The 24,240-nt window shown below is 39.9% G+C and overlaps 1 protein-coding gene across 1 annotated transcript; it reads left to right on the top strand.

The window, feature by feature from the left end:
• Positions 1–18,617: 18,617 nt before the first annotated feature.
• On the top strand, positions 18,618–23,983 carry metrn (meteorin, glial cell differentiation regulator). The gene is made up of 4 exons (XM_059325414.1): positions 18,618–18,921; positions 19,586–20,019; positions 21,423–21,482; positions 22,093–23,983. The coding sequence occupies exons 1-4, from the start codon at positions 18,815–18,817 to the stop codon at positions 22,404–22,406; spliced, it is 915 nt and encodes a 304-aa protein (XP_059181397.1). The 5' UTR covers positions 18,618–18,814; the 3' UTR covers positions 22,407–23,983.
• Positions 23,984–24,240: the final 257 nt, after the last annotated feature.

Here is a 24,240-nt window from a genome sequence, read left to right as displayed (position 1 = left end):
TGTGTGTGTGTGTGTGTACGTGTGTGTGTGTGTGTGTGTGTGTGCGTGCTTGCATGTGTGTGTGCGTGTGTGTGTGCCATCTGTAGTTTGTAGTTTCACTATTTTTACACAAAAAATAGCAAAAAAATAAGTAATTTATCTACTTGAATCACTAAGCAAATATAAATGCAGTTGAACTACCAGGAAGCTACTGCACAATATAGTTAAACTACTTGTTCAATTGTATGTAGTTCACTTTTACAACACTGTCTATATCCATTGCCCCGTAGGTATCCATTCTGCAGCGCTCATTAACAACACATTTACTCCTCAATAGATGCTATTTTATCTCCAGTTAAGTTCTATTCTTCAGTTAACATTTACTCAATGACATTTTCCCCCCAAAAGTGCACAGAAAGGCTTCTTGTTGCAACAGGGATGAATGCAAAGTGTGACTTATAATCACTTTAGTCCGTTAGTGTTTGGTAGTCATTTATAGTGAACAACTGTAAATGTTCCTTTATGTGTGCATGCTTTAACTCTGAACCACTGGTTGCTAAAGCTGACTCCTTAGGTTAAGAGTTAAATGAGGGATATCCTGATGCTAACCCAAAGGCAAGTAAGAGAAAGGCCAGAGATAGCCAGAGGGTCAAAGGTCACCCACACACCTCTGCAGCACTGATTAAGCTTCCTGACAAAGGGAGGGGGTGGAATAACTCATCTTATTCAGACCTTGCACACACATACACAAAAACAGGGAGCCAACAAAATGTGGATTGTTAAGGAGTAAGTAAAGTAAAGTGAAAAAAAAGCTTGTATTTTGAGATGCAAAAAGACCAAAATCCCATGCAAAGGATGATTACATATATTTTGAGCAGCAACGACTAAAATTGCACATGTGCATTAATAAGAACGTTTTAGCAGATAGATTTTTCTTTTTCTCACACTGGATGCAAGTGTTTTGTTTTTCTTTATGTCCGTTGGTTTGAGAACTAAGGAAGCTTAAGTAAACTGAATAAAGAGTTTGTTTTTGAAACTTGCAGTGTTAGTCCAAAAATCTTTTACACCCTGGGGGGTTAACAGCACACTGGCTGAGACACCCCCACTTCCAAAAACACACTCACACACCATGGATTGATGTGTGACGGCTGGGGGTGGAGGCGGCTGCTGTGTAAGCTTGTGTAAGTGGCGGGGGAGAAGTTTTACAAAAGAGTTTTTGGAGGGAAATCAAAACTCTTGAGCCTGAGCAATTTAGAGATGCGGAGGGAAAAACTCATCCTCCCCTTCTCCAGTGCCACATTTATAGGCCTATAAATAAAAACAACAGTTAACCATTAATATACATGACAACTCCCTCCAGATGGAAACAATATTTATTTACTGATTGTTATTAATTGAATGACGTAAAAGACAAGCTTAGTTTTTAAATTATAATGAGCTTTGTTTTAGTTTTATCTCATCACATTATCAATTCAAAAGCAATTGTTCCGGTGGAGCTCATGCAATTGTGATGACAACTCTGTGTGTTTTTCTCTTAGAGAATCAATGAGGATCTTCACAGGAGTGAACACAACCAGCAGGGGCACCAAGAAGTTAGTTAGTTACTTCTCCTCCCTGCGTGTCCACGTCCCACCATCCCCCCTGTCCTCACTCCCAGAATGTCCCCTCAGGTCATGCTCTCCAGGGTCACCAAGCCCCGCCCTGCCCAAATCCCCACCCCCAACACAATCCGAAGGAGCTAAAGCAGACATAATGAGCTATAGGCTAATTGTGTGTGTGTGTGTGTGTGTGTGTGTGTGTGTGTGTGTGTGTGTGTGTGTGTGTGTGTGTGCTGGCCAGACAGAGGTTTGTTTTGGGGGTGGTGTGTGTGTGATTGTGCACAGTCCTTCGGGGCGGATCAGGAAGAGGCACTGTTATGTTTGACTGACAGGCCTTTACAGAAGATTTTTAGAGCAGTCAGACATAAGAGGACACATGTATAGTCACACACACACACACACACACACACAATCACACACTCACACACACACGATTATGAAACAACTGCTCTCCATACAGATATATTGCAGATTCTTTAGATATTTTAGGGCAATCTGGGTATTGCACTAGTCCATACTGTGATTTCGGTATAATTTTGAGTAATTGTGCAGCCCTATTACACGGTCGCCCATAAAGTTGGAATAAATATTTTTTTATCTCTTTCCATGAAATGATTGTGACAATGTGATTTATTCTTGACATATAAAGACAGATAAAATCTGTCAAAACTTTATTATCAATCTCTCTCTCTCCAAACATGTCACAATGAAAATGAAACCACAAATAACAAGATTGTGTCTGAAAACAGAATTATTCCATTTGTATGGGCAACCATGTAATAACATCTATCAGAGGGGCACGCGCATGCATGCTAGAGTCCTTCTCCTGCAAAGGATACCTGACTGAGACTTCCACTGGACGAGCCAGCTAACTTGCTGTCAAATACTCCAACCATGCAGGTCCTAGACTTTCCCAAATGTAACTGGAACCAATGGAATGAAGTCTTATGATAAATTAGGGGAGGTAAAAAAAATATGTATTAATCGTTTTACAGCAGCTCTGTTTCCAATGATGAACATGAAGGTTGCAATACCCCTGCTGGCCACTACATGAAAATCACTTCACAGGAAAACATTACGCTGAGGATGCTTGATCAGGACCCCTTGGCGTCACTTTTAACGCACTTGGTAGCCCTGTGTGTAACTAAAGTAACAGTCTTAAACTCATGGAAGATGTAGTTAATGTTGTAAATTCAAAGAAAAGTACTTGGTTATGTTTAGGCAACAAAACGGCTTTGTTGGGTTAAGGAAAATATCATGGTTTGGGTTAATATAGGGACATTTTTACATAAGTTAATTGTAAAAACTACATCTCATGACTTCCAGGAGTGTCAAATATTGCCGAAGGCAGGTTAACACTTTAGGTTAGCTGAAAGTCAGTATTTTTGACGATGTGGGAATGAGAACGATCTGGATTTTTAGAAAAGAAAAAGTGAACACGACATTTTTTTTCATTATGAACATTTTTGAGGGAACCAAATAGTTGCTATGTTTTTGAAAACAGCCATAGCAACTGTGCTGGTTTAAATGATTAACAGAGGATTTTCCACGTCTGGATGTGTTTTTATTAATCAGTATTTGGACAGGATCAATGTGAGACATGTTTAGTTTGGATGATTCATCTAATTATTCTTCTCTTCTGTCTTTGTTTTGTTGGCCGATGATTCAGTATGAAATATGACCGAACTGTGTCTTCCTGAACAGTTTCAGCTCAAATCATTTTTCCATCAGTTCCTCATTAGATGAAGACTGTATAGAGATGCGTAGAAATTAAGGTTGGCGTCTATCTAAAGTTTTGTCCATCTCTGTTGACTGAATGGAACAAAAACTTGTCTCTTTACTCTTCCGGCAACAATCCAACTATTTGTTGTCATGTAAAGTTGCTGAAAGCGGCTTGTCTTGATCCTAGAAGTGTGTAGTCGGCAGATCCCAAATTGGACGGTAATCAGATCAGTGCGAGGAGTTTGACAAATGACCAATGACAAGCACTGGACCCTGGAGGATGGGAGGGGTTGCGAGGGGTCAAGGCTGGGGGTCAGAGGTTGGCTTTTCAAAACCGCTCAATCGAAGGGCCATTAAATCCCATCTTTGTGTGATTTCTCAGTGAGGCGTAGCAGTTCCATCAGATGCCCCCGATCTATGCACCATGCACCCAGTAAAAGCTACACGTCCTGGGCTGCAGCGGAGACGGAATGACTGGGCCGGTGCCATACCTCCTCACTGGAATGAGTGCATCTTTGGTTGGTTCGGATATCTGAAAATAAAGAAATATGACTTGTTTGAGGAAAGAAAATGTTTGAAACAATTTTAGAAAAAGTCTAATTAGGGATCAACATAAAAATGAGTTAATTTCTTGTGTATTTGTCTGCACAGATTCCCCTTAAATCTATTTCTAATCTCTGAAATCCATCCCTCCGCCTCAGAATTAAACCTACAGACAAAATCTTTTTCTAAAGCCAACTATTCTCTCGTAATTTTGTGAAAGTGCCCGCCATGAAGCTCTTTATCAGTAATATGAATGAGAAAGGCTTTGTGGTCCTATTTTTTTTGTATCTCCTCAATGTGTGTTATCTCATGTGTAAAGTATGTCGTCTCTGGGGCGTCCTGTCTCTAGCTTTGTTTTCCTACGCCTGCCGTCCAAATTTCCATCACAAACATCTCACCCTGAGTGACCCTTTGCTTTTCTGTCTGCGGCGAGGCCCTGATTAGCCTGCATACATGTGTAGATAGGCCCAAAATCCTTACGTCGGGGCTGTGTATGAATCCGCATTTTCATGTGTGTGTGTGTGTGTGTGTGTGTGTACGCACAAGTATATAGAGAGTGCAGGCAGTCATGCATATGGGTGCATGCATGGATGTGTGGGGCGATTTGGGACTATCCTCCATGCTCTAGTTATTCAGCAAGTTCTCTTTTCCGCCTCTGCATTACTTTCTCACTCGTGTGCACTCCTCCACAGGACGACACAGTCCGCTGCAGAAAGAAACCACCTCCATTGAAGAGTCTCTCGGTCAGAGGACAGACTCTGTTTTGTCTCTCCTCTTTTTTTTCTGCTTCTATCAGCTCACTCCGTTCATCAGTCGTGGGTCAGAAGAAGAAAACAAAGCCAAATAACCACATGGAGCTGTGAGATAAATATTTGTTGCCTCTGGAATGCTTTGTAGAATTCCTGTCCTCAAAAACTGGAAAACAGGAAAGAGTCTTGTTTAAAATATAAGTGATATCAACATAAATATTACCAAATGTTCATAAAAGCCAAAGTGTGAGATAGAAATCTGCACTGTAGCGCTGCTTCATGAAAATCAAATCCATTAAAGGGGAGACACGACACGTGGATAGGGTAATTTTTTAAACTTATAAATTTCACCATGAAACTTCCCCAGTTTGTTATTTACATTAAGACAATATTTTTTTGCATTGCACGTTTTCTGAAATTTTATGTTTAGATATGCAAATGAGGTGTATGTATAATCAGGTGTGCATATATGTCCAGGACATAAATCTGAACATTGGATAAAGACAATGTATTTGTCAAAGTTATTATTTAATCTTGTTGATATATTAGATTCAACTTTTTTTACAGAAGGAAATTGCGATATCTCCCTTTATCATTTCATAAATCAGAAAATACTGTCAAAAGCTATTTAAAAAAATCTATTTTTATCATGTTTTTGGAACAAATGTTCTATAAATCAGTGTATGAATGATATATAGACAAACAAAATTGAGATTTATGGCTCAGAGCACAAGAAAAAACAAAGACTAGGTTAGCAGTATTACGCGTTGCAATAGAACGCTAACTTTTAGTGAATTTAGGAGAAGTCTACAGGCAAAAATGTATTAAATATAGTAAAATATACACCTTAAAGTTTGGTTTGGGTGTTTTCTTTACACCATTCTGAAAGAAGACATGTTATGGGAGAAAAATAGCCCAAAACCTCAAAATTGTTTTTGCCTGTAGTCGGTTAAAAACTGCCACAGACTTTTCTCCCGACCTTCAACCCACCTGTTGTATACATTCAAATACACCTGTTATCATGAGAACATCCCGCCTTGCACACCAGCATCCCCCCGGGGATAGGTGATACGATACCCCTGAAGTAAGAGGTGTGTGTGTGTGTGTGTGTGTGTGTGTGTGTGTGTGTGTGTGTGTGTGTGTCTCAGAGAAGTTGGGGGTTGGGGTTTTACTCAATGATGGAGCCCAGGAGTCACCAAATTTTGGCGGTCCCCTCCAGGGTTTCCCCCCCAACAATGGCTACCTCATTTGCAACAGATGTATACATTTTTAAAAGACAGGTTCCATTGATGAGCCGGAGGACACTAAAGTGCAGGTGCCGAGGAGAGCAAAGGGGAGGGCAGCTCGTGTGCGATGGCTCCAAAAAAAGAGAAAAAATGAGATGAAAAGGGGCTCAGGGACGAACTGCAGGTCACGAAGGAGTCTGAATGAAGTCGATGAAAGATGGTGGGAGATAAAAGACGCTCCTGATTCAGATTTGGTGTGCAATTATGGCTCCTATTCAGAGATTTTAATTGTCATCTGGAGGCTGAATTGTGAAGGTTGTTGGATTACTGCTAAGGCGAAAGGAATGATCACCCAATCACGTCTCATTCTTGTACATTTACGGTCATTTAAAGCCTTAATCCTGTTATTTTAACCAACATATTACTTTTCATCTTTTGCATTTCATCCATCTTGTTTTTTCAATCTTTGCGAGTAGTTGTTAATGAAGCAGTTGTACATTTACTCATTTACTGTACTTAAGGAGAAATTTTGAGTTTTACTTAAGTATTTCCATTTTCTGCTACTACTGCTCGGTCACAACAACTAAGAGGCCAATATTGTACTTTTTACTCCACAACATTTTGCTTAAAACTTGCAGTGACTAGCCTCTTTGCAGATTTAGGTTATTAATACAACCCTGGTTCCAAAAAGGTTGGGACATTGCCAGAAACATAAATACAACAGAATGCATTGAACGCAAGCATGCAACGATTGCTGTTTTTTACGTTTTGCACAGTCCCAACTTTTTGGGAAGAAATAATAGAATGTAATCATTAAAATTATTAAGATGTATAAATATAGATTGAGATAGGAATCTATTGATTTGATATATTCACATGCTACCTGCCAGCATATAAAGGAGTTAAATTAGCTCAACCTTTAGCAGCTACATTAAAGTAACGTATGCGTGAATTCATTAATAATGTATATTATTCTGAGGATGGATCATTCTGCATAATGATTACTTCTACTTTTGTATCTTTATTTTTGACTTAAAGTTCAGTAAAAGTTTAAATGCATGACATTACTTATAACAGAGTTTTTCTACACTTTCTCAATTTAAGTAACAGACATGAATACTTTTTCCACCACTGTTGAAACGGTACTTGAAAAATAAAAAGTGTTGGGCTCAGATCATTATCTTCAATGGTTTTGGAAAGTAAAGCTCAGCTCCATCTTTGGTTACAAACTTCACAGCATCCAGCTTTGAAACCACAACACATTATTAACTTTATCACTTGTAACGTGATACACTGTGGCGACGTCAAGTGTAATTCTGATCACTGGCTGGATTTTAAACATCCACAGGAACAGCTGAGATTGAGCACCTGGTAATCTCAGTATTATTTCTGTGATTCGATGTGAAACGTGATAGGTGAAAATGTAATCTTATCGGTGTCATTATTGTGCTGAGTGAGCAGGGCTGGGGGGAGGCGGAGGTTTCTTGGGGTGAACAGGGAGTTTTTGTGCATGTGGAGATAGCCAAGGGGGTCATAGTATTGGCATGTGTCTATTGTCTGGGAAGGCCATTGTATAGGGGGGTTTAAAGTTTAAAGTCTGTGTGTGTGTGTGTGTGTGTGTGTGTGTGTGTGTGCGTGCGTGCAGGGAGGCTAATTATATTCTGCACAGCCAAGGATGACCTAGTCCGGCCAAACTTAATTCACATAGCAGGATGCAGAGGAGGAGGAGGAGGAGGAGGAGGAGGAGGAGGAGGAGGAGGAGGAGGAGGAGGAGGAGGAGGAGGAGGAGGAGGAGGAGGAGGAGGAGGAGTGCAGTCAGGCAGCAAAAGAGAAAAAGACTGACCATTCATTCTCTTTTTTTTTTTTAAATTTGTAGCGTTTTACAAGAGCGACTTCCTGGTGTACCTTTTTCTATCAGTACTGAGTTAGTCTCGTGTCTTAACTGCAGATATAAAAGAAATGTTTTTTTAACATTTTGGTAAATACGCTTACTCACCTTTGTGCTGAGAGGTAGATAAGAAAATAAACACTCTCTTTTATCCGTCCTTATATATTTGATATACAGCTGGAGACAGCAGCTTTACTTAAAAGGCTGTAATTGGTAAAGCAGTACAACAGAGCTAGCTGAGGCTTTATATTTCAGCCCAGTCACCAGAATAAAATGTTGGTATTGTATGTTTCTAAAAACCACAGATACGTTGATATATAACACTTTCGGCGACCGGACAACAGTTCCCCAGTCCAGTTTGGGTCCATTGTGAAACCTAAATTATATATGAGGTTTTTAAAATTTCACATTCAAACATTTCTTTAACCCAAACCCAGATTATTCTCCCCTCACCTTTACCAAGTAGCTTTGTTGCCTTAAAATATTAGACATTTCTTCATGAGGCATGATTCATCTAACTGTCAAAAAAGCAAATATTTTAATATCAAATCATATTTAATGATAAAGATAAATATTTTAGAACTGAAAGCCAAGATAACCTTACAGGTGCATCTCAATACATCAGAATATCAAAGAAAAGTGTATTTATGTCAGTAATTCAATTCAAAAAGTGGAACTAACATTATATAGATCCATTACACACAGAATGAAACATTCCATGTCTTAATTTATTTAATTTCTTCTAATTATAATGATTATGGCTAAAAATTTGAATATTACAAAATACCAATTTTAAAAAGTATGTTTAATATGGAAAATGTTGGCCTCTAAAAAAGTATGTAATCTATATGCACTCAATACTTGGTTGGGGCTATTTGACTTGAAACACTGGAAATTGACTTTTCCATGATATTCTAATGTATTGAGATGCACCTGTATATTTCTTAAATGAATAAGTTAAGCAATTTCCTCAACTGTAAACCATATAATCATCTCAGATGTAAGTAATGACTTTAAGTGACCTTGTTTGACAGAAACTACCATCTGTGTAATTGATTTTGACAACTGGCACAAATATGGAAATGTATTTAAGTTATATTAAAAAGTTTAATGGTCTTTTAAACCAAAATCAAACACTCAACGCCGCCAAAAGCATGCAAAGTCTATCGCAATGCGTCTTGACCGCCAAAAATTATGCATCTGACTTGACCGCCAAAACCTATCCCTTTGTATTCTCTACCATTGTATCTAAATAAAGCTATTGAAATGTGGATGTGGTCGAGAGCCACAACATCTGTCTTTCCTGTGGACATATGTAAAACACTATACCTATTGTCAATTTTGGAGGGATCCTGCTCCTTGTTAAGTTTCCCTCCAAATTGATTCAGCCAATTAGAAGTAGTGGGGGGTGGTGGAGACAGACAGCGGTGAACCTCTGTCTGACCCCCAGCTGGGCTCCGACAACACTGCCTATCAAACCCACCAGGCCAGAGGGATCACTATAGCTCCGCCGGGCTGCTGATAACAATACTCTCATCTGGATTTCAAATAGAGGGATGGGGAGATGCTCCGCTAATGACAGCTAATGAGAGTCATAAATGTGGAGTGAAAGGGAGCTGGAGATGTCGTCCTCCAAAGGCAGACGACTTAAGTGGCTTTCCCTCCAAAAGCAAGACACACCAAACCATTCACAGACCCGATTTTTGCAAATAAATACCAGGCAATCACGACGAGCTCACCCACATGCAGCCACACTCTATTAAGGGAATGCAGCATCTATAAAGAATCACGACACATGCTTGCTTCAATCTGGCTACAATCAAAAGCTGCAGACGCTTTGTAGTCTAAATTTACCCTCAAACCCTCACGTACCGCTGGAAACTTCCTGTGCATTCTGCGGTGACTGCGATGTGTTTGGCCTTTTTTTCATCCCGGCCTGCTGCACACAATGAAGCACTGATTGTCAAAAGTAAAATCGACTTGCATTGGACTGTGTGAAGAAACCACTTAAAAAAGAGTCTGGCCTGTTTACCCTGCAGCTAAACTATTCCCTTGTGTGCTTTTGAACACTGAGGAATGTGAGAGTCAATGCAATGAGACATCAAGGTTGGCTGCAGTGTTGACGCTGTCCCTGAGTGAAGTCAGTTCAATGACACCATCATTATCTGCTTACACTAAGATAAGGGACTTGATCTAACACTGCTGTCAAGATCAGGGTACAATAGGCTCATAATTAGGCCTGGATGATCCATTTTTAATGTGTTGTGAGGTTCAGAGAAACGATGAATATACTGACTCTACCATTACATTATTTTTAATTGTAAAATATCAATTTTATGCTCAGAGTTTGACACAAGTGAACAAAGTGGCAAAAGCTTGAAGAGAGTCTGCAGGTGTAGGCCTATATGTAGAAGTTAGTTGGCAGAGAAATCACAGTTAGGGTCATTGGCATCCTGACCCCTCTGCTCTCTTAGTCAGCACTTCAAGCTGCATTTCTAAAGTATTTCAGGGTTGAATCAGGCCAGTGTCTGGCTCCATTTAGTAGCATGCAAACAGTAGTGAAAGAAGTACTCAATTATTTTACCCTTAATATGACTATTTTACACATCCCATGTTACCTTGAATTCCGTAGAAAACTCCACGGTAAATGAAGAATCCAAAAACAGAGCAAATTCTTTCAAAACTGTATCCAAAAACTCTCAATGCAAATCATGCAGAATCATCCAAGTTGAATTTATCCGGTCATATGCTCACTACTTTCCAAAAACACACATTTTCACTAAAATCCTACTGTTCGAAACACATCTCACACGGTTGAGAACATTAGAACATTAACTTCGATTCTTCAAGATTTTTTTTTTGTGAGAGGTGGAAGCATGCAAGTTTCCTTCATTTTGCAAGTTAAGTATTCCTTTAAGAAAAACAAGGATACAACAACGTCAAAGCACAAGTAAAGTCCTTCATTCAAAATCTCACTTAAGTAGAACTACAAAAGAATTCATGGATAAATGCATGAAAAATGTAAAAAGGAAAATGACTCTTATGGAGAAAACTGGCCTTTGTGAGTTTTTTTAAATTATGTGTTACATTAACAGACCATTAATACTTATGCATGATTGCAATTGCAGTTGCAGTAACAGCTGTACCTGAAAACGCAGTAAAACATAAAATATTTTCCTGTGAAACGTAACGCAGAGGAGGTGTGAAGTAGCATAAAATGGTCATAGTAAAGCACAAGTATTTAAAAATTTTGCCTAAATTCCATCACCGCAGATACAACTTTTTGATAGTTTTTAGGTCAACAAGTCTATTTAACACAATGCACAATGCAATGATACTAAAATATAAACTTCCATTTTGAAAACAGATTAGAGGCACAATATTTGGAGAGGTCCATTTTAACCACCTGCAGCCTCTTCCCTCCATTTTGCTAATGAAAAGTCCCCAGGGCACCCAGCTGTGACCTCTGACCCCAGACACTATAATTGGGTTATATTTGGAGCTGCTGAATGCAACAAAAAGTGGATAGCTATGAAGAAGATTTAAAGGAACATCTTCAAAGCACTTTATAAAGATGAATTTGTCACTAAGAGCCACAGACACAGATGACAATGATGAATGAGATGAAACTAGTGCAATAAACTGAAACAGCACTGTGTGTGTGAGTCGTAAGAGAGAGACAGAAAGGGGAAGGAGTTGCTGGAAATGTGTGTGAGATTGCTGCATAAAATGTGTAAACTGAGACTTGATCCCAGCTGCCACAAACAAATCTCTTGTGATTTGTGTCACTGAATAAGTCATGAGATAATTCATCGGACTATAAAAACGTGTGCAAAAGTTATGTGAGATCCCGATGGAGGAGATTAAAGCACTCTGGGGCCGTATGAGAGTATTGAGACAGTGGGGCTAAGTGATCTATTACATGTTTGGAAAAGCATTAGAGAGCATTCTCAGGGTGTCTCTGCGCGTTTCCAGCTGCGTTTGCTATCAACCCTCTCTGACACTGTTTATCTGGTATAGGGCTCTCTTGTATTCACTTTCCCACTGGGCTTTACACTAACACACACACACACACACACACACACACACACACACACACACACACACACACACACAAACCAACATGAGAGGCACAAAAAGAAATTTACTGTCATACAAACAAACACATAAACAATCAGGATCCTGAGAAAGTGCAATGAGAGAGCAGGTGTCAGTTTTCACATGCAGCTCTCATGGGGGCTCTGGGAGTAAATATCAGCACAAGTTTTTCCGAGCTCGTCCTATAGTGCTGGCTCCTCTCACAGCCTCTGACCCCGGACCAGGAGTCCCTCACCTGCATGGAGAGGTGGGAAAACAGCACCTTCGCCGCTCTCACTGACTCATCACAACACGAAGCTCCAGTGGAGTATGGGAAATGTCAAAAAAGCCTCTTTCCTATATAACTGTTTAAACTGTTTAAACTCACTTGTAGCTAAAACTTTGACTTTCTTTTATTGTTACAAAAGCATGACAGCTTCTAAAACTGTTTAACCAGCTACCTTGTGATTATAGATCATGTGAAAAGGGAATTGTAGTCATCACAGCAACAAATCCAAGGCCCGGTCAAATGATTGAATTAATTTTTTTGTTAAGATTTTGGCTTGTAAAAGTTTCTATTTTGTTTTGCAGTGATGATTTTGTTTAATTAATGTTTAGTTGAGCTCGAGTCAAGATGATGGAAATAGAGCCTTTAATTGAATTTATATGAATTGTATTATTTATATAATAAAATGTTGATTTTAATTAAATTTTTATATTATAAAATGACAACCCTTTTATTTTATAATATTTTTTTAAACTTTATTTTATATATTTTACTTATTTATTTATTTTTATATTAGATATTTTTCCTAAGTTGAATTATGTTTGAAGTCGAGAAAATCCACTATTAAAAAGAAAACTTTTTTAAAAGTTCAATAAATGCAAATCAATAACTAATAATGTTAAAGAAACATGATCTCAGTGTTAACCAAAATAATTGTGATTCCAATTTTTTTTTTGCGAATAATTGAGAAGCCCTACAAAATCCATATGCTTTTCCTCCAACCTTTTTTAAAAAAAAGTTGGGATGCTGTGTAAAACTTAAACAAAAACATGCATTCAGGATATTAAAGTTTTTTAAGTTAAGTAAATAATTTAAAATACCTTGATTTCACAGCCACCTAAACATTATTTCCCATGACTAACCTGAAACTAACCAGGCAAAAACACAAGATTCAGCACAATCCTGTGGCGGGAAGGGCATATTTTCTGCCACCCTGAACGTAGGCTGATTATCACAGTATCCTGACAAGGTCTTAGATCTCATTACCAGCAGATAGATGACTCTGTGCAGGAAAACAAACAGCAGCGATGTCAGATCAACCGGATTAGCACCGAGGTGCCATGGGAAGCTGCTGAAAAGTCTGGGAACGGGGACATCTCAACTTCTCAACTCAGATCAGGTCGTCCTAGACCTATAGATTGCATACTGCTGCTGAATAACCTGTAGACCCCATCAGGTTCTCTCTGGTGCAGCACGTGTTATATATAGCATGTGGTTTCTCTCTTTTTAAAACACTTCAGCATTCATGGAATATGTTTAAAAGAGTCTCTGTGTCAGCGAGAACAGAAAGCGGGAGAAAAGCTACACAAAATGTCAAGGTCCCAGAAATGCCTGTGACACCACACTGTTACTACATCCTCCCTGTGTTTACCAGTACACACACACACACACACACACGGAGGAATACAGTAAACCAAGTAAATAGACACAGCACTGACACGTGCATGCAAACTCTCGTATGCGTACAGCAGCACTGTTTGAAGACGCTCTCATTGGCGGGCTGGTGAGAAGACAGTGGACGCAGAGAGCAAAACTCTGCGGGAAAGTGGTTCAGTGGTTACAGTACGAGGACAAGCAGACAGTGTTTCGTTAGAGTGAAAGATGGCATTGTTCTAGATACAGAACGGAAACAACCAGGTCTGATGGTTCACACACTGAAAGAATCTGAAAAAGAAGACAGTTCCGGGTGAAGACAGTTCCGGGTGAAGCCAGCGGATGTCCAGGCAGAGGCTTTCACTTCTGTTCAGTTATATAGTCCGATTAGTAACTTCGTTCATACTTTCTGTAGGAGTTTCAGGTCCAGACAAAATTTTGGATAATCTTAGTGAACAGATATCTGCATGTGCATGCAGAAAGTAAAAAAATGTCATCAGACTATAGCCAGGGTTAAGTTTCAACCAGTACCTTCTGCCTCTTTTGCTCTCCACTGAAGTGAACTTCAACCAACCAAAAAAAATCAGAATGCTTCCGATACTAAAATCTTGTCCTGTTGCCTATTCAGATTCTGTTTTTGAGATGAGCTAAAACTTTATTATATGAAACAGTTCCTAATAAACATTGTCATGCACCAACATGTAGTACAATCGTAAGACAGTATATCGGACATGTTTTCAATAGTACGGTTTTCATGTAAATGTGACAAGGAGTGAGTAATTGATATACAAATTATCATTGAAGGGCACATTATCATTTTGGCAGTATTCCTATAATAGTTACTATTACACTGTTGACAGAGCCAGGCTAGTGGTTTTCATGTTTCTAGTCTTTATGCTAAGCTCAGCTAACCGGCTTCATAAGCCCTTTTCATACTGCGTTTCTGCAAAAGTGCCGTAATGAGCTCGGCCATCATATCACCCTAACACATTCATACTGATTCTGCAACGGCGTAATATTGGCATCATTCAAATTGCAATCCGGCATTGCAGAATGAAGTGGAAGCAGTGGCATTCAACTGTGATGGTGGAAGACCTGCCCGTGTTACAGACTAATGCAAAGTTATTCTCTAACATGATTCCATTACTGTCGGACTCAAGTGAGAGGCGTGTTATTGATGATACTTCCACTTTCTCCCGGAGTGTTGGTCGCACAAATCATGTACATCAAGTATTTTCCATATTTCCTTGCTAGCTCCGCCGGTTCACAATTTAACGCCTCTGATACTACCTCTGAAGGTGGTACTAAACCGAGGTCCCCCCATCACGCTTCTGACACATTCAGATTGAAGGCGTTACAGAGGAGTAAATACCGCGGCTTGAAACGGCGGTCTGAAAGGCGATATAGTTAGCGGACAAATATGAGAGTAGCATCAATCTTCTCATCTAACTCTCTGCAAGAGAGTGAATATGTTTATGTTTAAAGTCTCTTTAAATAAAAAAAAATAGTCTGTACTCAGTGGTTATCAGAGTAATCACATTGCATTTGTGTTTTCAGGTACCCTGTTGATTAAATATGTAGTGGTAAATGAAACCCTATAAAAATGGCTACTCCTTAAGAGAAGGCACAATGTTTATCATGGTTTATTGAAACATAATCAGATATGCAGACTCAGTGAAATTACAGAAGTACGGAAGAGATCCACTGTCATGTCTGTCAATATGCGCATGGCACAGCAAACTTATGGAGACAGGGACAGTGTTGGATAAAGAGAGGAGTGGACGACCGTAACCCTGACCAACTAATGGGGCCCATGCAAAAAGGTTAAATGAGGCAATATACTCCTCATTTTGTAATAATTTCCACATAATTGTCTGTTCATTTGCTTTTGTAATACATCATTAAAGTTGTAAAGAGACTTTATGGACACCCTGTATTTAAAAAAAAGTCAAACTATTCCTTTAATTCATTGAGGGCATTAATCTTGTACTAAGACATCCACTGTATGATGATAATGTTTCATGCACTGCTTTACTAAGAATATGAGTTTATGCATTCTTATGCCATACTCGTGCCATACTACTGAGTGTGGGGATAACATTTCATGTGGTAGTAAAACCACATCAGATGAGTTTAATCTCGGTGCGTTTGAACTGTAAGATCCTTTATTGCATACATGTGCATTATACACACACGCCACATGAAAGCATTGAATATGATCCGGGCTGGATAAGAACTATAGTTCAGGTCATAACGGGGTCATAAAGCGTGTGTGTGCTTTTGTTTTAATGGACACGTGTATGAATACATGCTCGCTGATGTGTTTGACAAAGTGTGTAAATCTGACTGTCCGTGTCTGACTACACTGTGCACACGTGGATGCTATGACATATCTGTGAAGTCCATAGCTAAGTTTAGGCATTAATGTATTCATTTTTCTTTGACCGGGTCACCCTCCCGTCGCTCGGCACTTTAAACGCCGTTGCTTTGAAATGCCCTGCAGAAAACAAAGGTCCGTCCTGCTGCAGACAATAAAGCAGCTGGATTTCTGCACATGTGCCTTTGTGTTGGTCTGAGGGCTTGTCATAACTCCATCGCAGGGGCCTAGACTTTCATCACACACACACACGTACACGGAAAGTCACTGGCTCGGGGAGATGGATGGCAGTGTTAGCACAAAAGAATATTTGATTTGGTTATAAATACCTCAACATGAAAGAGAAGCCCAGCGGGGTAAAGGGCAGAGGGCACGACAGCTAGAGGAGGCAAAATCTTCATCATCATCACCATCATATGAAAAATCAGGTTAGCATTATTGAACTGTGACCAGTGCTTTATGTCTCCACTTTCTCATTTGGTTTCACTTCAGTCAACATTTCTGAAGCCTTTGAAATGGTCAAAAATAAAGTGTTGCAGAATGAAAGTATGCTTTTTATGAAATCCACAAAAAGCTTTGTTATAAGTTCAGAGGATTTGTGATGTTTAAAAAATAAAAAAGGCAATTAATTATAATTACAACAAGCATTTTCTTTGTGTTTGTGCATCTAAGTCTAACAACCATAAAGGAAACAAAGTGAGTATGACAGAAAAGTTGTAGAATATCTTGGAAACCAATATTTCTCTGCTATAAAACCCTGGATCATGAAGGATTTTATGGTGTATTTAAAGTCTCCCCTCCTTTGAAAATGTGTTTTGCATGTACTCCACTTTTGACACTAGAACAATGCTTTCACATTAATCTGATGGAGAATGGAAAGTTTCTCAGTGCCGTCCACCCTGAATCTCATTTGTGACATTGGTACTAGTTTGGAAAGCAATCATGGTTTCATATTCAACTTGATGTGGAAACGTAAGGACTCCTGTAGACATTCACTGACAATGGACTTTTAGATGGAAATGTACCAAATCTGGTAAACAAACAGAAAGAAAGTGGTAGTGCTTCATTGTTCCTCAACTTTTTTCAACATGGTAACCAAGATACAACTTTCTCATTGTACAGCTAAACAGTGCAATAAAATATGCTCCTGAAAACACTAAATAATGCAGCAACCAGTGGTGGAAGAAGTATTCAGATGTCTTAATTAAGTAAAAGTACTCATACCACACTGTGTAATTACTCCACTACAAGTAAAAGTCCTGCATTCAAAACTTTTACTGCTGTCAATGTAGGGCTCATTTTAACAACTTAATATACTTTATGTGGTTTAATTTATAAACATGCGTAATGACTTTAAATGTATTATTTTTTCATGTTAAATCTTGACCTGAAAAGCAAATAAAGCTGGCAGCTAAATGTAGTGGAGTAAAGCCCTAAAAATGTAGTGAAGAAGAAGTATAAAGTTACATGTTTGGAAATACTCAAGTAAAGTAAAAGTATCTCAAAACTGTACAGTACAGTACTTGAGTAAATGTACTTAGGCTGCCATTGGCAGCAACAGAATCTTAAATTAATATTGAATCAGCACTTTCTAGTTTGACAGTTTGATCTCAGTCTCGCAAGCCTGGTGCATTGCAATAGACAGACCTCCTTTAAGAAAGTTGAGGTTCAGTTACGGTCAGTCAACTGGAAATGAACCAGAAAATGAATGGAAGCCACAGACTTCACAAACAATGGTCAACAGTGTCTCCACCATAACAGTGAAGTAGGAGACTTCACGTGTCCAGTAGTTACACTTTTGAAATAAAATAAAAATATTATGCAATTTTGAGATGATTTAAAAAATATATTTTTATGGAGAACTAGATGTTATTTTAAGATTTTTTATTTAATTTTTTACTGTTTTTGGGGGGAAAACTATATTAGGGTGAGACATTGTTATTGGGTGAAGTATAATTTGTCTGTTACTTTATGTAGCCAAATGAGCTTGATAACAGTTGTATGAAAGTTTATTTCCTACCAATGCGTTTGCTTGAACTCCTTTAAAAAGAAAAACAGAACATATTCTTTGGTGCAGTAACATGTAAGTGTCTGCATTGTGAATTATCATTAATATAGCTGTAAATTTGGCTGCATGTCAATAAAAAATAGGGTAACGCTTTATGTTAAGGTCCTTGTAATAACCATTAGTTAACAAGTAATATGGCCCTTGTAAGTCCTTACAAGATGCTTATTAACATTATTGTGTGTTTATAAGCTTATATAAGTGTTAATAATGGAATTACAAACACCCACCACCCATTCTGTCTTTGCCATGCCTTTATTAATCTTATTTTGTTTTCTTATTGATATTAAAATATACGTTATTGCTCATCTATTATAAGTTAACTATGCTTTTTGTAACTACCGGACCTAAAGCGAGAACAATGCCTTATTACTTGTTAATTAATGGTTATTAAGGACCTTATTATAAAGCATTACCAAAAATAGTAGTATTACACATTTGAACCCTTATCATAAAGTGTTTTAATACTAAAAAATGGAGATTAAGACAATTCCCGTAATGTGAGATTAGCGAAATAAAAAAAAGTTTGTGTAAACTCACTCAGCATGTCAGTTAATTAGTATTGTCTATCCTTGCATACTGTTACTCATTCTGCAGGTCAGACGTCCCTCCCCCTCCGCTGTGTGAGTGGTTTAAAGTTTCACTTCTCGGGCTCTGATTGGTTCGTGAAGTTTTTCTGAGGCTGAATAACTTCAGAGATCTGCGTCCCCCTGATGCACAGCAGCCCGGAGAGTGCAGAGGAGAGTTTAGCAGTATTCTCTTATCTCACACATCAGGGTAAGAGGATACTAAACTATGGAGGTGATCAGAGTTAGAGTCAGGTTTGTTTTATAGCGGAATTTTACGAGGATTCAGAAGGTTTCAGCTTTGGAATAATCTTTTTCTAACGTTTCGTTTTTCTTTTTTACTTTGCATCTTCTGCTATCGAAAATGCCTGCTTTCAGGGTTTGGATTAACGCAATTTGGATTTTACTTTTTGTCGTTTTTCACGCGGCTTTTTCAAGCTATTCTGAAGACCAGTGCAGCTGGAGAGGAAGGCAAGTATTTATATATATATATTTATGTACTCTTTCTGCATTTGCCTGAATGAAAAAAGTCACAAAAATGCCTCTCAGAGATGCTACAGGTGTCTTGCTGCTTAGGGACAATGTTTGCTTGAATGCAACATGTTGAGGCATGCCATTAAGGCGCAATGAAAATGTTTCGAGTGCTCTGCTGCGATTGCGCCTCCGGGCTGTCTGCAGGAGGCATGGGGGGTCCAGACAGACAGGAGACTGGAGGATTAGTTATGATTCTTGGTGGGAAAAACATGCATGCATGCAGTTGTTAAAGGGGAGTTTCGTAATAGATAACATTTTGAAAATACCTGCAGAGGACTTTAAGTTTTTTATATATATAAGTTTGGCCCTTATGATGCAATGACTGGCCCCTGCTACCATAAACTGCCAGTAGGCGGCGCCTTCTCTGAGTATGTGTTGATTCGCATAAGTTTTACTAAAGTTTTTTAATGCCATCTTCTCATGTTTCATGAAAAGTTTGCGTTGCAGGTTTGCAGGGCTCATTTAAACCAGCTCAGTCCATCCTGCAGGGAATCTGTGCAGAAAGTATCCACTGATGATGCTAGAGGCTTAAACAATTGCCTGAAAAAATAATGCAAAACCCTTTATTTAACCTTTTCCCCCTCTTTTTTCCTTCTCACAGTGGTTTGTCCCAGCAGCAGGGCAGTGTGGAGCAGATCTCCCTCCACTGCTCTGAGGGCACACTGGACTGGCTGTATCCCAAAGGAGCCCTGCGCCTCACCCTCTCACCCCGCCTGCCCTCTGTGGCGGTGGGGCCCGGCGGCAGCAGCTCAGGCCTCATCACAGCCTGCGTCAAGCCCTCTGAGCAGTTCCACGGAGCACAGCTGTACCTGGAGAGAGACGGGGTCCTGGAGCTCCTGGTAGGAGACCGCCTGGAGTCTTCCCCCCCGCCGAGAGTCCGCTGCTTCAGTCGCCTGCCCGGGGAGAGGGTGGCTCTCTTCCTGCAAGCTACACCTCATCAGGACATCAGCAGGAGGATCGCCTCCTTTCGGTACGAGCTGAGAGGGGACTGGACCGCCCGCCTGTCGCTGGACTCCAACCCTATCAGCAGTGAAGGTGAGTCACTGAGGCAGCCATGTTGGTTTGAGTTGGGGTCAAGTAAGGAGACACTGGGAAAATCTAGCACGGTTTATCTCCCTGAAATGTAATCCTCGGCTTACTTTATTTCCACCTTGAAACAATAATCCATCAATAATCTAATATCTTAGAATTTAGGGGGAAAAAGGAACAAAACTCTTAAAAAACAACCAAACTGTGTTCAGACTACTTTTTCTTTCTTCCTAAAAGTTTGGATACAGGGTGATGGTGTTATATATACACTGTGAAATCCTGCCTGTGGATGATTCATAATTCATAACAGGCCTCTGTGGGCTGGTTGGACTTTCCACAGCCCATGCAGAGTGCAGAGAGGAGGAAGTGGCCAAACTTTCCCCAGAGGCGTGCTGGTTTGGAGTAGGAGAAGGGGAGCCGTGGAGTGGGGAGGAGGGGGGGACAAAAGCACAGTATGTGGGGCTTTCTCCAGAGTCCAGAGCCCTTTGAATGGGTGCCGCATGAGTATTCTGGGATTACTGCCGTCTCCTAGGCAACAGGGAGGCCTCTGCCCAGCTGAGATGCTCCGCTCTTTTGTTGAGCTGCTTCTCTGTGGGGAGACTTGTCTGTAGGAGTATACTCCCCCCACTACATCTCTCTCCCCCTCCCACACACACACACACACACACACACTGATTAGGCTTGGAAGGGGGTTTGCTGCGGACTAGAGAGGAAGGAATCTCATTTATCAAGAGGTTTTCACTAAGTAGGAGAATGTGTGGGGTGGGCAAGGGGCCTCCAAAGAACCACAAGGAGAACTTTAAAAAATGCCAAGGCTTTTTTTCTTCCAACCCACAGTTCAGTCAATGCAGACGAACAGAGCTTTGAATTTTTTTGTGGCCAATGGCAAATCCTGTTAAAACTTTCAAGTAAGGTGCACTGTATTTTTTTTTTTTTTTTTTGCAGTTTGTAGGAAAAGTTAGTAAGCCTTTGCAGAAAGAGTTTTGTGGGAAGGGCTCCTTTAAAAAAAATCCACCCACACTCCCTCTCCTTGGCCCCTGTCTTGCAGGCTTTGATGAGGTGTGACTGTAGACACCCTGAAAGGCTTTAAGGGGGGAAGTTTCATCTGGCCTTTAAATCGTCTAGGGTGGAAGAGACTCACACCTTAAAGCTCCACTGGTCCTCCTCTGCCAACTGTAAAAGTAGCAGCTGTCTGTTAGAACGCAGTGGTTGGTCTCTCCTTTTGTTGCTCGTCTTTGCACAGAGTTTTAGCTCCGGATTCACATCTCACATTCCTGTGCATGTGATCTGGAAATGCAGTCTTTGATTTCCTGGGGCTCAGTATAAGTATTAGCATATAGGTGTTTTCTGGCAGTTTAGAGTGTTATGTGAGGTCACCAACTAACTCTTTCTCTTTCTTTTCTCTCCAGAGGCCTGCAGACCCTGCAACAACACTGAGATTCTGATGGCCGTTTGCACCAGTGATTTTGGTAAGTTACCTGTTGCTAATATAACATATAAAAACACAGAAAACCAGGAATAAAAAATTCAGTCACAAATAAATCCACACCCTCTAATTCAGCAGAGATAAACACATTAAACCAGACCTGCACAAAGCTCTGGCAGCAAAGCCGTACAACATAATGATTTCTTGTCAGGATCTACAAATGTGTCAAATCGGTTTAAAGGCGGAGCACCCCGGTGTCTCCAAATCCTCTCCTCTCAAAAGTGCAAAGGTTAAAGGTGAAACAGCAGCTCTCTGCAGCCCCCAACACACACACACACTAACAGGAAACCCTACTGGAGGCACTGTAGTGGACTAATCCTGACATAACCCCCCAAGAGAAGGAGAAGTGGACTAATCTGCAGGCCTCTGATTGAGCTGTAAAGGCACTGAGGAGAAGTTCAGCTGGCAACAAAAGTTAGGATTAGTGAGCAGGCTTGGGCCTTCGTACGGCTTTCACAATCGTTGGTGGCCAACAAAGAATCACCACCAGCTAAAGATGAAAAAATACAGCAAAGGATTTTAAGTTAAAATACAAAAAGTTCTGCATTGTATAACGAGCACAGAAATTAAACTGAATTTCCTTTTATCCGCAGTTGTGCGAGGAAACATCCGATCAGTGGTTGAAGACGATAACCTACGAGCAGCGGTGATCAAGGTCAGCGCCACCAGGGTGTTTCGTCAAAAGTACGCCCTGTTCACAGGCAACAGTCGCCTGGCCAGCCGCGGCGAGATCAGGACTCTGCTGCAGTGTGGCGTCAAACCAGGGCCCGGCAGCTTTCTCTTCACCGGCCGTGTCCACTTCGGGGAGGCCTGGTTGGGCTGTGCTCCACGCTACAAGGACTTCCAGCGGGCTTACACGATAGCCAAAGCAGCGCAGCAGATACCCTGTGAACTGCCTGTAGACTGAGTTAAACACTCCGCAGCAACTTGTCTACCACTCAGAGTCGAGGCCGCACTGAAAGCCAGGCCGAACTCAGCCCTGTTCCTCGTTTTGGAAGAAGCCACGGTGTGTAAACCGTTGGCCGACGCAGCCATGGCGCCACCAATGTCTTCCCAAAGGTCTGAGGAGTGAAATGGACTTTTCCCAGCACCATTTCAGTGCAATATGCAGCCACCGGGTCAGAAAGAACCCAGTGGAGTTGTGACATTAGGGGAAGTGGTCGAAATGAAGATTATAAGCATTTGGCATTGAATGGTTTTTAAACACAGTGATGCCATTATGCAGGTTTAGAGAAAATCTATTGAAAAGCTTTCCATTTGGGAGAAATTAAGTCAAGCCATTAATTCAGGCCTATTGAGAGTCATTGCTTTGAAACTCAGGAACATTTATGAAAAGTTCTATAGAAAGCTAACTGCCTATTAGTGGCTATCCCAGTGTGGATACACTTCAGGCACCTTTTTGTTCAGTGAATGGGAAACATCACTTATGTTTTGCTGGCTACCCCTGTACTGGGGTCAACCTCAGTGTTACTATTATTAAGGAGATTATATAAAAATGAAGTCCTCACAAAATGTTAAAAAAAAAAAAATATATATATATATTTGCACTGATAAAGGAAAGGGAATTATCTGGAAAGTGTCATGCTGCAAGCACTGAAAACCAAATAGAAAGCAACTATATGTAGCATAGTGGAGCAATTGAGAATTTAATATATGTACAGACAATGTGAGCACATACAGTAGTGACACAAAGCTAAGGCGACCTGAGCAGGTTTCACAGCTCAAACTGGTGCTGAGAGCACTTTCATATTCTAGCCAACTCTGAGATTTTGTTTCTGTAAGGAGATGAAGGCATTTAGGAGGCCTCTATTACAGTACACTTCAGCAATATTTCCGCAAAATGGAACTAATTGGATTTAATTTGATTTCAAAGATAATTGTTTTAAACAGTATGTTGTAGTGGAATTGTAGCAGTGTTGCCAAATCAGCTATAAGTTTTCTTTTTGTCAATTCATGCACTGCTCTCTGCTGATGTTGTTACATATTATCACACAAGATATTCATCTGTTTAAGTTTTTTCATAAAACTGATGACAACAGCCTTTCATAACTGAAGTCCAGTGTTATTTCAGGAAAAAAATTGATAATATGGAAGAAAAAAACAAACATTTAACCACCTTTTGGTGGAAAAACAAGTTATTAAACTGGACAGGGCTAGCTCAAAGGAAACAAAAATATGCATTAAATGTATACAATTCTGTTGTGTAAAATGATTTCATATCTAATGTGCACTATATCAACAAGGGGAGGGGTTCATACCAAATTACTGCGATGTGCTGAAGCAGTATGTCTTACATGCGTACACTGCCATTTTTGCTGTTTATTTTTTTTAATGAATTTATGTTAATAGCAATGTGAATGTAAATATGTTAATAAGAAATTTTAGAAAAAATGAAAAAACGTCTGTGGAAAAAACAACATTGTGTCAGTATTGTGGATTATTTTTGTGTTTGTCTGTGTTATTAAAGTATACTGTGAGAAAGCACCCATGCATTTGTTTTCTTCTTGAGGCCTTTGTGATGTATTCACTTTGAAGTTATTCTTTGATGGTTTTATGCAAACATTATGCAGCTGGATCATTCATTGGCAGCATGTTCATCAACCCTCACGCCTTACACACCAATACAGTTTAACCTACACTATAGTATTTGGGTCCAAAGGTTTTTAGGATGGTAAACTTTTCTCAGACATAAGTCACTTCAAGTGCTCATGAATCAGATCCCTGAAAGCTCCGAACAAACG

The sequence above is a fragment of the Centropristis striata genome, chromosome 21, assembly GCF_030273125.1.
Source record: "Centropristis striata isolate RG_2023a ecotype Rhode Island chromosome 21, C.striata_1.0, whole genome shotgun sequence".
Classification (NCBI taxonomy): domain Eukaryota; kingdom Metazoa; phylum Chordata; class Actinopteri; order Perciformes; family Serranidae; genus Centropristis; species Centropristis striata.
This window is presented reverse-complemented; position numbering and strand designations above follow the sequence as displayed.

Excerpts from the sequence above, each read along its gene's own strand:
- metrn (XM_059325414.1), top strand. The coding sequence starts at position 18,815 with ATGCCTGCTTTCAGGGTTTGGATTAACGCAATTTGGATTTTACTTTTT. Across the intron at positions 18,922-19,585 it reads CAGTGCAGCTGGAGAGGAAG|TGGTTTGTCCCAGCAGCAGG; the intron begins GCAAGTATTTAT and ends TCCTTCTCACAG. Across the intron at positions 20,020-21,422 it reads CAACCCTATCAGCAGTGAAG|AGGCCTGCAGACCCTGCAAC; the intron begins GTGAGTCACTGA and ends TTTTCTCTCCAG.